The following is a 17,158-nucleotide window of genomic DNA, read 5'->3' as shown; positions in this document are numbered from 1 at the left end:
TGTCTCATGCTTTCTAGCCATGGATTCGAATGGTTTTCTGTTTGCTCCACTCCTTTCCCCGGGAAAATCTGCTCTTTACTGCTGACTTGGAGCAAACATCAGTCTGTGGAAAACACAATGGACATTTGCTCCGATTCGAGGATGAAGTGGGAAAGCAGCAGTACAAGTGGAAGTGTGGGCAAGCCCTGTGATGCTGCTATAGGCCGGGGGGTCCAGGGGCCAAATGCAGCCTTCCAAGCCTCTCTGTCCAGCTCATTGGACTATCCCCAAATCATTCGCCCTCCACAACCTTATCCCACCTCCTCAGGCCACGCCCCTCACCTGCCCTGCTTCACATCCTTCTTGAGTGTTTTTGCCTGGCTAGAACTCTAATAATGCCTCTTTGTTTCCTGAATAAAGAAGCACTTGCAAGTGTGTGTGCAAACTAGTCGACTGTACAGAGGTAACAAGTGGGTGTGGTCACCCCACACTCTCCCCCAAACACTACCACACACCCAGGCACCCCCTCCTCTGATGATCCATGCAGATTGAATGAGCACGGGGCTGTATCACCCCCTCTTTCCACTCATCAAATGTTCAATCTGATGAGTGACTAGGAGATGATTTGTTACCCACAGCAACATGTGTCTTCTTCAAATGATCCCCCCACCCCTGTTTGCCACCTTCATCAAAATCGGTGGTGGCAAAAAAAATTAGGCCCCCGAGTTTGTAAACCCCTGAACTAGATGAACTTTGAAGTTGCTTCCGGCTCTATGATTCTATGATAATCAGTTTGATGAATCAATTGCTTTTTCCTTAAATATATTTCCAGCACTTCTTTTTTTTAAGTCATCAGTTCTACTACAAGAACTCACAAAAGCTAAAAAAAGTTGCAGACATTCCCTTTTCTTGCAGTGTAATACTGGCATACAGAATCGGATGCCAGTGTTTTTCTCCCAAACTATGGTTTGATTCATATTCACACTTATATTATACAGGTTTAATTTATCAAAACATTTATGATTAATGACTATAGTCTCTCCCCCCCCCCCCCCCCCCCGGATTGGCAACCCTGCTCATAGCTCGTAAGAGCATAAGAAGAGCCTCCTGGATCAGGCCCATGGCCCATCTCGTCCAGCATCCTGTTCTAGGACTAACCAGATGTGGCCAACCAGATGCCTCTTATGGGAGCCAGTAAACAGGATCTGTGCTCAAATGCATTCTCCCTTCCTGTGGTTTCCAGCAATTGATGCCTCCAACTGTGGAGGCACAGCATAACTGTTATGGCTAGTAGCTATCAATACCCTTCTTCTCCATGAATTTGGCTAATCTTCTTCTATAGCCATCCAAGTTGGTGGCCATCACTGCCTCCTGTGGGAGTGAGTTCCACAGGCAATATCAGGTACTATTGGGAAAGTGCACATCGCAAGAGGTTTCCATTCAGGACCCCTTGCCATATCGCTGGAGATGCCAAGGTATAATTCCTCAACTGCTTGCACTCCCAGAGTTTTGCCCCACCAGACTCTGCATTATTGCAAAATTGCTTGCATAATCTGGGGCAGCCACTTGAGACTGCCGTGGGCACCATTGCCCATGTGAAGCAGACAGGCTCTCCAACTTTAAAAACTATGTGGGACCTTTTCATGTTCTTACAGTGATAACATTTGTAGTCACATTTCCAGATCATTGGCAAGCTGTGAACTGAGCAATCTCAGACCCAGAATTCTTGCTCCATAGGAAGGAAGCTGCCTTATAAGGCAAACCTTGGATTCACCTAGCTTGGCTTTATCAACACGGCTTCTAAGGACCTCTCCCAGCTCTACTGAGAGACACTGCTGATTGAACCTGCGACCTTTGCATGCCAGGCGGGTGCCACAAGCAACTCTTCTCCTAACACTGAGCTTTGGGTTGTTTTGTTAACACCAACATCTTAACCCCAAAGACCCTTTGTCCCACCTTGGGTGCTTTTGTGATGGAAACCCTAAACCAGAAATAAATTTGCCAAGGCTTTGAAGTCCACTAAGCACTTGACGATATCACCTTCATTCCAGTAGTTTGGCTTCAAGGTTCTTAGCAAGTAAATCAGGCTAATCTATAGTAATAGCGAACATCCTATTCTTTTGGGGCCATTGTGATTCTTTTGGCAGAAAATAGGAACATTCTCCAGGAGGGAAAGCAAGTGGCACTTAGCACACATTTGCCGCATTAGGATTTCATCTTATGACCACACACACACATATATATACATATATACACATTGAAACACAAAAATGCTCACTGTTTGTACCCAGTGTGAAAGAACAAGCTGGAGGATTTTGAGCACAGACATTTTTATAATCAGATTAACTTCTAACACGTTAAAGCTAACTTTATTTTAAGCAGATAGTGCTCACCTAAGATCCACCACATGGCACCACGGCATTCAGGCATGATCAGGCCACTTCTTGGTGAAGTTTGGACTGTGTGCAGCAGACCCACCTTGCCGGGATGGGGAACTGAGTCAGTTGGTCTGCCCCTGGAGACTCATGCTACATCTCTGAATACTCGGGGGGGGGCGGTTCCAGAAAGTGAAGCCAGTGATCCTGTTGAGACTCTGTTTCGCTGTGGGGAGGGGAGGGGACGGGAGGGGAGGAGAACTATTGACCCACTCTCTCCTGAGAGTCCACCTGTGTTGCATCCTTGATGAGCAATCCAGTAGAGTTGTCCCAGGTGGTCCAAAGGCAGAAGTGATGGGTGACCTTCTGGAGCACTCAGCACCAGTTTGCATGGCACTCAGTGGATTAAAAAGTTGCTCGGCTCCATAGGTAAAGGTAAAGGTACCCCTGCCCGTACGGGCCAGTCTTGACAGACTCTGGGGTTGTGCGCCCATCTCACTTAAGAGGCCAGGGGCCAGCGCTGTCCGGAGACACTTCCGGGTCACGTGGCCAGCGTGACATCGCTGCTCTGGCGAGCCAGAGCCGCACACGGAAACGCCGTTTACCTTCCCGCTGGTAAGCGGTCCCTATTTATCTACTTGCACCCGGAGGTGCTTTCGAACTGCTAGGTTGGCAGGCGCTGGGACCGAGCAGCGGGAGCGCACCCCGCCGCAGGGATTCGAACCGCCGACCTTTCGATCGGCAAGTCCTAGGCGCTGAGGCTTTAACCCACAGCGCCACCTGCGTCCCACTGCTCGGCTCCATAGTGCTGTGCAAATCTTGCAAATTCAGTCAAGGTTCCAGTACTGTGCCTTCCCATATTTTATGGGGTCTGTTTCAGTATATATAGCCTGATGGTGCCAAGAAGACACCTGCAATGATGTAACCAGCTTTCTCACTTGATCCTTGTCCATCCTGTCTGGTGAAACCCAGTCTGAGCAGGCTGACCAGGTGGGTCCAGGGTGTGGTGATCGGCACCCACTGCAATGGAACAGCATCTGCTTCCCTTAAAAAAGGCAGTAACACATCCACTCCTGAAAAAGCCGCCCCCCCCCCCCGACCCTGGGGTTTGTAACAACTACTGCCCAGTCACAAGAGCAGCTTGGGGTGTGGGGGAATGAGCTTTGGAGAAATAATCCACATCATCTTTGCTTGTCTGTGGGACAACTCATGGTTTGCTGAAGAAACTTGTGAGTAATAGGTGCATTAGCCTCCCACTTGAAATGCTGGTGATGTCAGAACTCAAACCTGTCTTCGAACATCAATATTCGCAGTTCCTTTATTTTCTGAATTTGTTTTTATGCCCATACACACATGCAGTCTATGAACACACACTAGCTACTGGGATAAGGCTGCCCTGCCTACTGCCTTGCATGCCGCCAAAGATCTAAAAACCATGTGAGCGTGGAGATTTAGAAGGAAATCTGCCAAGCTTGTTCTCAGCAAGCAGCGCTGAGTGAGCAGTTGAGCAGCCAGGCACTTCCTTCACCCTTCCAGTTCCTTCACAGGGAAGAGTCCTGGGAACTGCACTTCAACCCTCACAGGTCTACCTGTTTTGCATGCGTTTGTCATTTAAATTTATTCATTATTTAAATTTGTGTGCTGCTTTTCCATATAGGTATCCTCGAAGCAACTCACAACAACAAAAAATGCAACCAATACAATACTTCATTACAAGAACAAACGGATACTAAATCATTTTGAAACACAACATGACAGTGCAACAAACAGATCAGTTAGAATATGTGAACTTTATAACATTTTAAAGTCATTGTAAAACAAACTAAACATTGAAACATATCAATTAATGGGAAATATAATGTAAATATATGTCTTTTCTGTCCCATTTTTGCATTAGTCTTCAATTTTAGAATATCTGTACAAAATATTCATACTTAGATATGTACTTTAAAACACTTTTCATCATAATTATGTGTTTACATATGTATTTTATCATAATGTGTGGAATTTTACTTTACCCTTAAATATATAATTTTTATGCATTTTGGTACAGTTTCTAAATTAAGAATCATATTGAAATATTTGGAGAAGTGTGAAATCTGAAAGGTTATTACTTTCCAATCATTTTATTAATCCAATAAGTGTTAATAAATGCTTGTAGCCAATGCATAGCCCTACTCAGAGTAGACCCACTGAAGTTAATGGACATGACTAAGGTTCATTAATTTCAGTTGGGTCTACTCTGAGTAGAGCTTACTTGGAGACAACCCGGGGTCAATTCAGTTTTAAGCACAGACCAAACAAACCCCTCTCCCATCCCAACGTTTAGGAGGGCAGCACAGAACCCCAAGGGCCAACTCAGCTTCACAGTTTGCTTGGACTATCAGGTCCCAATCTCATCAAGCTCCAAATAAAAACAATCTCTGCAAGCCAACAGTACTCCCTTTCGCCATTATTTTCTATTTTGCCAGTCGTTCCATATTTCAAGCCCTCTTTGTGAAAGGAGTTAGGCATGAATTGCTAATTATCTTCATACTGATGGGTCCTGAATGGGCATATTGTTTTTTAATGAGTTGTTACCTCAAACAGCTTATTATTATTATTCAAAGGGTCTTTTCATCTGAGGTGCTGGGACAACTGGCGGCTATTTGCCACATTCTGAAATTGTGAATCTGACGGGTCTGGGCCACTGAAAAATGCGCAAAGATCTTGTTGTGCCAAAGGGTTTTCTGGCTTCATAGAATAATTATCTAGTCTAGGGTTGCAGTTCTTTGGTTGACTTGTCTAAGATCCAGGACAAAACTAAAGAATCCACGGCAGATGGTCATCCAACCTGGTTTTTTTTTAATGAAGGAGAGTCCACAACCTTCTGAGAGAGTCCATTCTGCTGTCAAACAGTTCTTACTGTCAGAAAGTTCTTCCTAATGTTTAGTCGGAATCTCTTTTCTTGTTATGTGAATCCTGCCCTCCAGAGCAGCAGAAAACAAACTGCCTCCATCTTCCATTTGACAGCCGTTTGATATTTGAAGATTCCGAAGTCACTTTTTCTGCCACTAATGAGTGGGGAGATTCACTTAAGTACAAGTGCTTTGTCAGGTGGTTTCTGCCTGCATCCGGCCAATCTCCACATTAGTTAGGACAGTGATACTGGCGCACGATTTCTGTTCTCGTCCTGAGGTAAAGTTCTTAACCTGAGGTACTACTTCTGGTTTAGCGGAGTCTGTAACCTGAAGCGTTTGTAACCCACTGTGTGCAGTTCAGGGCAGGGGCCCAGCCCTTTTGGCCAAAATGCGGCAGCAGGAGGAGCCACCGGCCATTGAAGTCACGCTGCCGCTGCATTTGGTTCTGCCATGGCACCTCCTGATGTCCTGCGCACAATGTCGCCCTCACAAGCTGGCGCCTCTGGTTCCGGGGTTCTTTTTGCCGTATGATTTACTTGGCTCTCTGCAGGGAATCTGCCCAAGGGACTTCAAGTTTGCTCCCTGCTTGTGGCAGCCTCGGGCCTGGATTGCAGTAGGGTGATCTGTGGGGGTTGATAGTCTGCCTTGCACCAGAGCACGGAGGAGAGGGGCTGGGCTGGAAGGCCTTTATTTTTTTAAAATGAATATTTATGAGGATTTTCAATAACAAAACAAAAACAAAAATAGACCCCAAAAAATGACAAAAGTACAAAAATACAAAGCTTAAAAACAATTAAAAACACATAGAATTTCAATTGCTTATTCTCCTTTAACTTGTTTCTCAGACCTCCTCACACCTCCCCTTCTTGTATTCCAATTTAAATTATTAGCTCAGCAAATCCTTATTACTTATTTCTCAACTTTACTTAATAATTTATTTTAACATGTTATTATTTTACTTTTTCTCTTTCTTCCATTTCCTTAATTTATTTTTGCAAGCCTTATCTTCATTTAGTTTAGATCATTTTAAAAACCAGTTTTAACTTATCCAAACTTAAACATCAATACTTATACATCAGTACTCATTCTTAAACATTTTTCCTAATGTCGACCAAATTTCCCTTCCACGACTTTCCCAATTTTCATACCAATAGCAAAACAATATAAAAACAGAACAAATTATAATTGTATACCCTTTGGATTCCCAAACTCCACTCACCCCTTTCCCGGTTTCAGTCCCCAGCAAGTGTCCATCAGTCTCAATATAGTATTAGCCTGGAGATCTCACATCCGAGGCTCTTAAATCTCTCTCAGTTCCTCTCTGCCGGTTGGCTCTGTTTGCTGCTTGGACTATACATGATGTGGGGAACCATTGTCCCTCCAGAAGTTGCTGAACTAAGACATACCACCCAACTATCTCATTTAGGTAAAGGTAAAGGTACCCCTGCCCGTAAGGGCCAGTCTTGACAGACTCTGGGGTTGTGCGCCCATCTCACTTAAGAGGCCAGGGGCCAGCGCTGTCCGGAGACACTTCCGGGTCACGTGGCCAGCGTGACATCACTGCTCTGGCGAGCCAGAGCCGCACACGGAAACGCCGTTTACCTTCCCGCTGGTAAGCGGTCCCTATTTATCTACTTGCACCCGGAGGTGCTTTCGAACTGCTAGGTTGGCAGGCGCTGGGACCGAGCAGCGGGAGCGCACCCCGCCGCAGGGATTCGAACCGCCGACCTTTCGATCGGCAAGTCCTAGGCGCTGAGGCTTTAACCCACAGCGCCACCTGCGTCCCAACTATCTCATTTAAAGTGGGACATTTGGATTCATAGAAGCCGGTCCGACTTCTGATCCCAATCCTGCATGTTCCGTTTTGCCTCCCATGCTCTGACTGCGCCAGAATGCAGGACCAAAAGGCAAGCATTTTCCCATCCTGCCCTGTGCTGCGAGTCAGTTGGCTCACACCAGAGCGCAGGACCAAAAAATGGGCTGGTTGACATGGCTTCTCGCAAGGCTGTATTGCTCGGTGCAGCTTCTCCCGAGGCTGCACTGGCTGGCGCAGGCTCAGGCTATGAAGAAGGAGGAGGTGGAGGCTGTGGAAAAAGCTATGAGCCGGGAGGGAGGGGGTGTGTGATGAGGGGGTGAGCAACGGGGGCAGCGGGTTGGTGGTGGGTGTGTACCCTCATTTGTTCTTCCAAAATGTTGCGGGATATGCTATGACTTAATGTGAGTCTACAACATGAGACAGCAGCAAAAAAGGCTAATGCAATTCTAGGTTGCATCAACAGATCAATGGAAATAATAGTCCTGCTCTCTTCTGCCTTCATCAGAGCCCACCTGGAATACTGTGTCCAGTTCTAGGTGCCACAGTTTAAGAAGGATATTGACCAGCTGGAATGGAGGCTGGGGGTTGGACTAGGTGACTCTTGGCGTCCCTTCCCACTCTGCAATTCTGTGATTCTAGTTTGAAATTGTAATTTAGCAACATCCAGAGGGCCAAAGTTTCTCCACACCTGCAATATACCTTTAAAGCACATTCTTTCCCTCAGAGAGTTCTGAGCCCGATGGTTTGTTAAGGGTTTGGGGGAACTGTAACTCTATGTGGGCTAAACTATCATGCCGATAAATTCTTGGAGGGAAAGGAATGTGTTTTGAATGAGCTTGAACAGCCCAAGTATTAAAAACTTCTCAGGTACCCATTTTCCTTTGTCAGTTGTTAGAAGGAAATTGAAGAAGGAAAGGAGAGAGAGAAAGCGGAGGGAGATGGGGGTGCCGAGGAGAGGAAAAACTGAGGGCCCATCAACAGTAAAATCTTAAAGCAAGTTGTTGTTGTTAAAATTTATATACCGCCCTTCATAAAAAGATCTCAGGGCAGTTTACAAGTGGTTTAATCCACCAAACTCTCAAGGAAATCTGGGGACTGTTGTTTATTTAGTAAAGGTGCTGGGAACCTGCCTTTCAGCAGTCACACAAGGCTCTGTCGGGTTATTTCAGAGACGATGCCAGGCCAAATTGGTTGCTTAGCCAAGGAACAGCTTCTTTTTTTAAGTTTTTATTAAAGTTTTGTTTTGTTTTGTTAAAATAAAAATAGATAAACACGGAAAGATACATTTGTTGTCTCCACTTTCAGTTTGTATGCTTTTTCAGAGTTTGATTGCATTTAGTGATTTACATTTATCTATTTTGTCATATACATCTTGCATGAGGGAAAAGGGAGGAGGAAAGAGAGAGTATTGTTCTATTGTCTGTTGCTAGTGTAGGGGTTTGTGTCAGCATCACATGGGTAGTCCTTTGTTTATGTCCAGTCATACCTTGGGTTGAGAACGCTGTGGGTTGCGCGTCTTTGGGTTGCGGACCGCACCGAACCCAGAAGTACTGGAACGGGTTACTTCCGGGTTTTGGTGCTCGCACATGTGCAGAAGTGCAAAATGACGTCACGCGCATGCACAGAAGTGCTGAATCACGTCACGCGCAGACACAAACACGGCGCTGCAGGTTGCAAACATGCCTCCCGCATGGATCACATTCGCAACCTGAGGTATGACTGTCTTTATTTCTTTTTATTGATACTGCAAGAGGTTGGAAGTCCCAGATTTGTTTGGTTGTGCTCTGTTGATTGCAGTGTGGCTTGTTTGTGTGTGCAGGGGGGGGGGGTTGTTGGATGAAGTTAGCCATACTGATTCATATGCTGTTGGGGAGGAGAGGTTGTGCTGTCTTTTTGTGCGGTGTATGTGATAAAGGGAAGCCATACTGAGATGAAGGTGTCCTCCTTTGCTTATCCTCATGGTATTTTGAGTTTGTTGGTTAACTTCTCTAGTAGGGCTGTTTTCCATACATTTTGGTACCAGTGGTCTATGTTCACTCCTCATAGCTCCTTCCAGTGTCTAGTTATGATATTTCTAGCTGCTGCAAGTAACTTATGAATTCCTTGTCGTGTGTGTGTGTGTGTGTGTGTGCTGTACAGTGGTGCCTCGCAATATGAAATTAATCCGTTCCGTGAGGCTCTTCGTATAGCGGTTTTTTCGTCTTGCGAAGCAAGCCCATTGACAGCTTAGTGGATTAGCACTATTAGCGGTTTAGCGGCTTTTAGCGGATCAGCTGATAAGCGGCTTAGGGCTTAGGAAAAGGGGGGGGGAGGGAAAAAACCCTGCAGGAACTCGCAAGACATTTTCGTCTTGCGAAGCAAGCCCATAGGGAAATTCGTTTTGCGAAGCGCCTCCAAAACGGGAAACCCTTTCGTCTAGTGGGTTTTCCGTCTTGCGAGGCATTCGTCTTGCGGGGCACCACTGTACTTCTATTACCTGCAGCCCTGATATCCAGAAAGATTGAACTTTGGGGCATTGCCACCACATGTGGACGTGTGTGTCTATGGAAGTGCAGTCTCTCCGACATTTAGATGAGATTCCTGGGTGTATGAGTGCCAGCTTCCATGTTGCTATGTACCATCTATGTATAAGTTTTAGGGTGAGTTCTCTCCCTAAGTAATATAAGTAATAAATTATTATTATTATTATTATTATTACTACTACTACTACTATTATTGGCTGAGATGGATTTAAATGGTGGTCTATAGTCTAGACCATTGGGTAGGGTTTAATTCATATCCTATGTCATGCTTCCTTGGTTTTTAATTGTGGTAAGAGGGTTTGTAGAGTCTTGGATTTTATATATTGTAGAGGCCACCCCTTTATTCTGTCCCTCTGTTGTTAGGAGGAGTTTCTCAAAGCTCGTCAGTGGCCTGGTGGATGCTGTTTTTGTAGCTGGTTGTTTAGGAAGGCTTGTAGTTGGTGCTAGGGTCAGCCAGAGTATTCAAGTGTCCCCTAGTTTATCTTATATTTCCCATGTTGATATGGGGTTGTAAATTTTGTAAAAGTCGGTAGGCGATATAGCCTTTAGTTTGCCAGGTTTTTATTTGGGTGCTTTGGGATTCTTGGTGGAATAGCGGGTGTTGGGCCAGGGGAATTAGTGGCGATGGGAATGGGACCAGTTTTCTTGCTTTTTCCTCCCATGCTTTAAGAAGGCATTGGGTGGATCTGTTTAGTGTTGTGGGAATTTCCTTAGTTTGTTTTGGAGGAATGGATTCGCTGTAGAGGGTGGGTGTTTCTGGTTTTATCTATCTTCATGTGCACCCATTGTTTCATTTCGTCTTCCAGGATGTATGGGATTATGTGATGCACTTTGTTGGTCATGTAGCTAAGGAACAGCCTTATTGCAGAAAGAACAGTCTAGAACAGAACTTTCCAAACTTTTCATGTTGGTGACACACCTTTTACGCATCATTTTGTGACACACTAATTCAGTTTTACTAGTAAACCAGCAGGCTGCCCACTCCCTTTCCAGCCCTGGGTGGGGCATGGAGAGCATTCATGTGGCACACCTACACACCGCAGCTGACACACTAATGTATCGTGGCACACAGTTTGGAAAGCTCTGGTCCAGAACAACAGCATGGCTCATGGTCTCAGCTGGATACAGTGCCACCTATTGTTGGAAGGACAGTATAACAGTTAAACCTACACCACAATTTCCAAAGATTACAGTGGACGCTCGGGTTGCGAACGTGATCTGTGGGGGAGGTACGTTTGCAACCCACAGCATCCGCAACCTGCAGCGCCGCATCTGCGCACGCACAGGTTGCGATTCAGCACTTCTGCGCAAGCGCCGAAACCCAGAAGTAACCCATTCCAGTACTTTCAGGTTCGGCACGGTGCACAACCCAAAGCGTCTGTAACCCAAGGTATGACTGTACTGTAATTGGAGGAAAGGTATTGCAGTCAATCGTGCCTTAAATATACTGATGGGAGTTGTAGTCAAAAACAGCTGGAGGCACCAAGGTAGGAAAGGCTCTCACTACCACCAAAAGCAGATTAGGTTTGGGTTAGCTCAGCCCCACTGACAAGGTTCAAGGTGGGACCTCCGAAGAGTATATTAGCATTTCACCATAGCTACATTCCTTGCAACAAACCCTACTCTTTTACTTGATCTTTAAGTGAAGAACTGAAGGGAGACAGACTTTCTGCTGGTCATCAGGCCCCTGCCTTGTCCCACCCTTCAGCCCTAGGAGCCTTTCCCAGACCATGACTTTGAGAATAGCAGAAGCAGCTGGAAAGAGAGTGGCTCAGGGATAGTTGAAAATAAATAAATTATAAGTTTTGTGCCCTTGTTTCTCATTTTGATCATTTTAAATGGTTTTATATGTTTTGTGGTATTTTATGCATTGTGATTTGCTGATATTTTTATTGATTAGTAATTATTTATTGTAATTGATAAGTGTAAACCGTTTATTATTTGCTTATGTTTAATTTTACTGTTTTCTATTGGATTCTAATGGATTATTGAATATTGCTTTTTTATAATATTTTATTTTTTCATTTTACAATATTTTAACAACAAACTATAAATATAAACAAATTCAACCTGCTTTTTCTTTTACTTCCCTCCGCCCCTCTGTGTGGTTCCTCATTTTATATTGTAATCTTATTGCATAACCAATTCAAACCTATTTACAAATGTAACATTTTTGCTCCCTTTAAGTTATTTCTTACTGTTCATGTTTATGTCAATCCTGCTAGTGTTTTTAATTGTTTAAAATTTGTTTTCATATACAACATTATATGTTGTAGTCTTGTTGGAACTGCCCTGAGACCTCCGGGTATAGGGCAGTGTATAAGTTGAAATAATAATAATAATAATAATAATAATAATAATAATAATACTGAATATTGCTTTATTTCATATAAGTTGTTTATTTTAAAGTTATTGTGACTTTTTATATTGGATCAGATTGCTACTATTAATGTTTTATTTTATTTTTATTATTTTTATGTGTGTTGGAAGCTGTCCAGAGTGACTGGAGCAACCCAGCCAGATGGGCAGGGTATAAATAAAATATCATCACCATCTCTTCTAGATAGTTTTCTAGAGCAATTGAACTGAAAATTTGGAACATGTGAATAGCACCTGCCTGTCACTGATTATCTTTTCCAATCTTGGCTCAGTGTCTCCAGCTGCTGAACGCCTCCGATATATCCTGGGTGAAGATGACGATCCCCCCAACCCCACCCTGTTCACTGAGATGGACACGCTCCAGCATGATGGAGAAGAAATGGAGTGGAAGGAATCAGCCAGGTATGGAAAAAGCTGGAGGGTTGTAAGCAGCTGCTTCTCTTGGGTGACTCACACATTTTCCTCCTGAGGTATGCGCTCTTGAAGGAAGAAGGCCGTTGCTGGAGGCAGGCCATAATTTTTAAGAGAGTAGAACCTGGTTTGCGAGATGCCTTGATTCGCAGTCTTCTTTGCCACGCTGTCACTTCTGGGCAAACTTTTTTTTTTTTTAAGTAATATTTATTGAAGTTTTAAAGGTTACAAAAAGAAAAGAAGAAAAAACACCAAATTAAACAAAAACAAGGCAACACATCACAATAAAAAAACAGAAAAATAGAAACAATTAAAAAACAAATCGAATCTTCCCATAACTTATCTTTCATTTGCTTGTTTCCTTGACCTCCTCACACCTCCCTTTTTTGTATTCTAGTTCCGTTAGCTATTTCAGCAAATCTTTCCCATCTTTTCCAATTTTTGTCCTGTAATTTATCTTAATATTAATGTAGCTTTACTTTCCCTCCTTTCACCAATTAACAGTCTGTTTTTTCCTAAACCTTTGTAACATTTCTGCTAAAATCACATAAATTCATTCCAACATCATTCTAACATCATTAATTTTACAATGTTTCTGTAAATAGTCTTTAAATTTCCTCCAATCTTCCTCCACCGACTCTTCTCCCTGGTCTCGGATTCTGCCAGTCATTTCCTCCAGTTCCATGTAGTCCATCACCTTCATCTGCCATTCTTCCCGGGTGGGTAGATCTTGTGTCTTCCAGTACTTTGCAAAAAGTATTCTTGCTGCTGTTGTAGCATACATAAAGAAAGTTCTATCCTTCTTTGGCACCAATTGGCCGACCCACTTCTGGGCAAACTAAAAGCTGCAAAATATTATTTATCAGGGATAAAAGGATTATTACCTTGTCCAGTGATCCAAAGTGTGGGTGTGTGGAGAAAGCTATTGAAAGCCTTCAGTCCTAGCCCGTTTCATATGTGCTCATTGCTTTCTGTTTTGCAACCAGAACAGAAATTAACACACCAAAAGCTGGTTCACACATAACAGGAAACCATGGTCAGATTTTGTTGGACCAGCATGGATCCTTCATGGAGGGGAGGGCTATTGAAGGCTACCAGCCAGGGTGGTCCTGCTCTGCCTTCACAGTTGGAGGCAGCAATGCTTCTGAAGACCAACTGCTGGAGACCAGAGGAAGGGGGGCGGTCCTGCTTGCTGGTTTCCCAAAGGCGTCTGGTCATCCCCTGTAAGATCATGCTACTGAACTCGATGGGCCATTGGCCTGATCTAGAAGGCTCTTCTTATGTTCTTAAATCCATTCTGCTGCCACTGGGCTCAGGCTTGGAGCTGATTTTGAGGGCTGCAGATTGGCCAACCCCATTTAAGAGTTTCCTTTACCATTTCCTTCCTGCATGGAGGCTGCAGCCAACTGCAGTGACTTTCCCCTGCCATACACACACTGTTTCCTCCAGTTTCCCCAGTTGGCACCCAATCTCCTCTGGCCATCTCCCGCAAACTTAGAGCTCTCAGAGTGAGATCCTAAGCACATTTACTAAGAAGTAAGCCACAGTGGGGTTTGCCTTCAAGGAAATAGGCTGTTGAGTCTGAATTAAACATTATCTTGGCAGTGTGCAAGTCACTTCCCTTAGGCCAGCCCCATGCTGAACTGGTAGCATAAATCTGAACTATGTGAATAAGTCACAAGAAAAAGCCACCTTGCTGTGAGGCCTATTTGCAGCCAGCAGTTAAAGAGTTAACTTTGCTCTTTTATTGCAAACCAATAAAGTAAACCTTTTAAAAGCCCCATAACTTTTATCAAAGTATTAGAGAGAATGCAAGATGTCCTTACTTTATTGAATTACCAGCTTACTAACGTTTTTCACACAAACGAAATCCACATGGAATTTCCTTTCCAGCTGAGGCTTTATAACCAGTCGTTTTTTCATTATTATTATTATTATTTACTAAATTTCACATCCTGAGTTTGAGCAGCAGGGAGGGGAAGAGTCTGGGACTCGAATAGCAGGTTTGAGCCTAGCTGAGCCTCTCAATGGTGAAGAACAAAGGGATTTGTGGGTGTTTATGCCATGTTTAAATGGGATCAATGCCGTGAGGTCAGGCAGTTAATAAGATAGATTTTGATTAACTCTGTCTCCCTCTGCCCCACATGCCCCGCAGTGGCTCTAAGCTTGCACCACATAATGACCTTGTCTAATGTGCTCCCTCTGTGCCAGGAGGGACGGGGCAGGCAGAACCTTCATACTTGGGTTTTGTATTCAGAATAGCTCCTGTATATCAGAGCTGCCAAAAGCCATTTTCCTGTTGTGTGAAAGCACAAATATAATGCAGAAATTAAAACTAGGGAAATGTCAGGAAAACAGAACAAACTGCCTATGAATGCAGCCAATAACTCAAAATATTGGAAGGGGAAAAGGCTGCTCCAGAGAACCAAGAAGACTGCAGCCTGCTTAGCTCACTTGGTTAGAGCACAGTGCTGAAGACGCCAAGGTTGCAGGTTCGATCCCTGTATGGGGCAGCTGCGTATTCCTGCATCGCAGGGGGTTGGACTAGATGATCCTCAGGGTCCCTTCCAACTCTACAGTTCTATGATTCTATGATTCTAAGAGGGGTGGTCTCTGACCGTCCACATTCTAGGATGGGTGACCATCCGCATTCTAGGTAGCTGTGATAATGATTGTTTAAGAAGAATGTCTAGTATGGTTATCAAGCAGGAAGAGGAGATTTTCAAAAGCATGGAGTTTTCTTCCTAGCACACGGGTTAACAATGTAGAGACTCTGCTGGGCAATACTGAAAAGCCCCCAGAAAAGGCAACAGCCATGCTCTGGATAAGCACAGCTTGAGTGAGCCCTACATAACAGAAACGTCTTAATCCCTGGTTTCTAAGCAGAGCCCGTCCAAGAAAATTCGCTGAGTTAGGCAAAAGGCAATAGAACATTGTTGTGCTTCTTGTGGGCTTTCCTATATAGATAGACACTTGGGTGGCCGCTTTGAGAACAGAGTGCTGGACCAGGTGGGCTCTTGGCTTGATCCAGCACGCTCTCCTTATATTATTGAGAGAGAGAAACATATCTCTGCTCTAACAGAGGAGAATATTGTGGGAGAGAAGCTAAGGGCCTGTTACTGCGACCTCCCAGCGTAACGCTGCTTGAGGTGATCTCCAGAAGGTAGGGCCGTCCTGTCACAGCCGTGCTAGATTGCAGGTCCTTTCAGTGAATACATTTCCGTGAGTCCCAGAAGGTTGTGCTAGCCCCCAAACCCTCTTTGCATTCAAGTTCCACTCACAGACTTCCTGGAGGAATATGACTGGCCACTGTGAGAACAGGATGAGTCCTTGGCTTGTTACTGCAGTGAGACTCTTCTTACATTATTGCGTTCTTAAAAATCACATGTCCCCTATCATGTATCTATTATGACAGGGCAGGATACTGTCCACTGAACATGTGGAGATTGACCCATCAAACACTCATACATTACTGTTTCCAGGGTGAGAGCGCTGTGCATTTCCTATTCTACAAACAAAATGCCAATGGCTGAAACCGTTTGAATTTCTGTACCACTGCCACAGTCCACGAGGCTTTCTGCTTGCCTCTCTTTGTCAGCATTTTAGCATTGCCAGCTCAGGATTTCCGCTCTCCTTGACTTAGGAATCCAGATCAGGAATTTAGCTGCAGGGTGCCTAGGCTTCGCTTCGCATAGTAAAAGGCTGGTACTTTGCAAATGAACCTTTGGCAAGTCAAAATAGGAATTTTCATCCTCAGAGCCCGGCACCAATCAAAATGGCACAGTTGCTTTAAATAGAAAGCTCCCATCCTAGACAACCTAACACAGGGCTTAGCCGTACCAAAGGCAGATCTAGGAGCCACTGAAATTTGGGGTGCCAAGGCCTCCCACTAGCCACACTTCCCTCTGCACTTTTCAGGCATGTTCTGTGTTTTCAAGCTCCGTGTCTGAGTGTCTTTTTTGCTCTGGAGCTTTCCCTGCAAAAACCCACTATTTAAAGCTGAATTGGAGCAAACAGCATTCTATGGAAATTCCAAATAAGGCTTGGTTTCCAGACCATTGATCATCTTGGTCGCCCTCCTCTACACACGTTCCAGCTTGTCAATATCCTTCTTAAATTATGGTGCCCAGAACTGGACACAGGACTCCAGGTGGCATCTGACCAAGGCAGAACAGAGTGGGACTATGACTTCCCTCGATGTGGACACTAGACTTCTGTTGATGCAGCCTAGAATAGCATTAGCCTTTTTTGCTGCTTCATTACACTTGATGACATTTCCCAGTGGCTTCAGAGAGATGGTAAATGGCACCTAAAGATATTTCTGTCAGCTGTGTTAGGACCCACAGTCATGGAGGCTGGTCCATTAGGACAAATGAGGCACTGGCCACCAAATGCCATCTGCTTTCAGCCAGCCCCTACCCACCTGCCTGTTTCCTTACATCCAGTGCAGCAGAGTGACTCTGCCTGTCATTGGTTCTGACTCCACCTGCTGGTGGTCCCAGCCACCATTTGCCCACAGGCATTGCAGCCATTGAACTCTGTAGTTCTCCAGCTAGTTGAAAGCTGAGAAACTTTCACAGCCTGCTCTTTGTTCTGGATTAAATTGCAAAACAGGAGCATATTTTATGAGCATTTATTAGGGTTATTTTGTTTTGCTCTAATAATTCTGAAGCAATATTATCAAGATAGGCTAAACATTTGCCTCTTTGAATAAAGGGATTTGCACCTTTGGCATGCATACCTGGTACAGAGGAACCAGTGAGTTGGCCACATATC

General features: G+C 44.5%; 1 protein-coding gene across 3 annotated transcripts in view; it reads left to right on the top strand.

Moving 5' to 3' along the window:
* SLC4A5 (solute carrier family 4 member 5) overlaps positions 1 to 17,158 on the top strand; it is an 84,821-nt gene that overhangs the window by 14,416 nt on the left and 53,247 nt on the right. For all 3 annotated transcript variants that reach the window (XM_079987441.1, XM_079987443.1, XM_079987442.1), the window contains one exon: positions 12,244 to 12,373. In XM_079987441.1, the coding sequence (XP_079843567.1) occupies positions 12,244 to 12,373 (130 nt within the window). The remainder of the gene's footprint in view (positions 1 to 12,243; positions 12,374 to 17,158) is intronic.

This window comes from Podarcis cretensis, assembly GCF_951804945.1.
Source record: "Podarcis cretensis genome assembly, chromosome: 8".
NCBI lineage: Eukaryota > Metazoa > Chordata > Lepidosauria > Squamata > Lacertidae > Podarcis > Podarcis cretensis.
The sequence above is the reverse complement of the archived record's forward strand: the minus strand, read 5'-3'. Positions and strand labels throughout refer to the sequence as shown.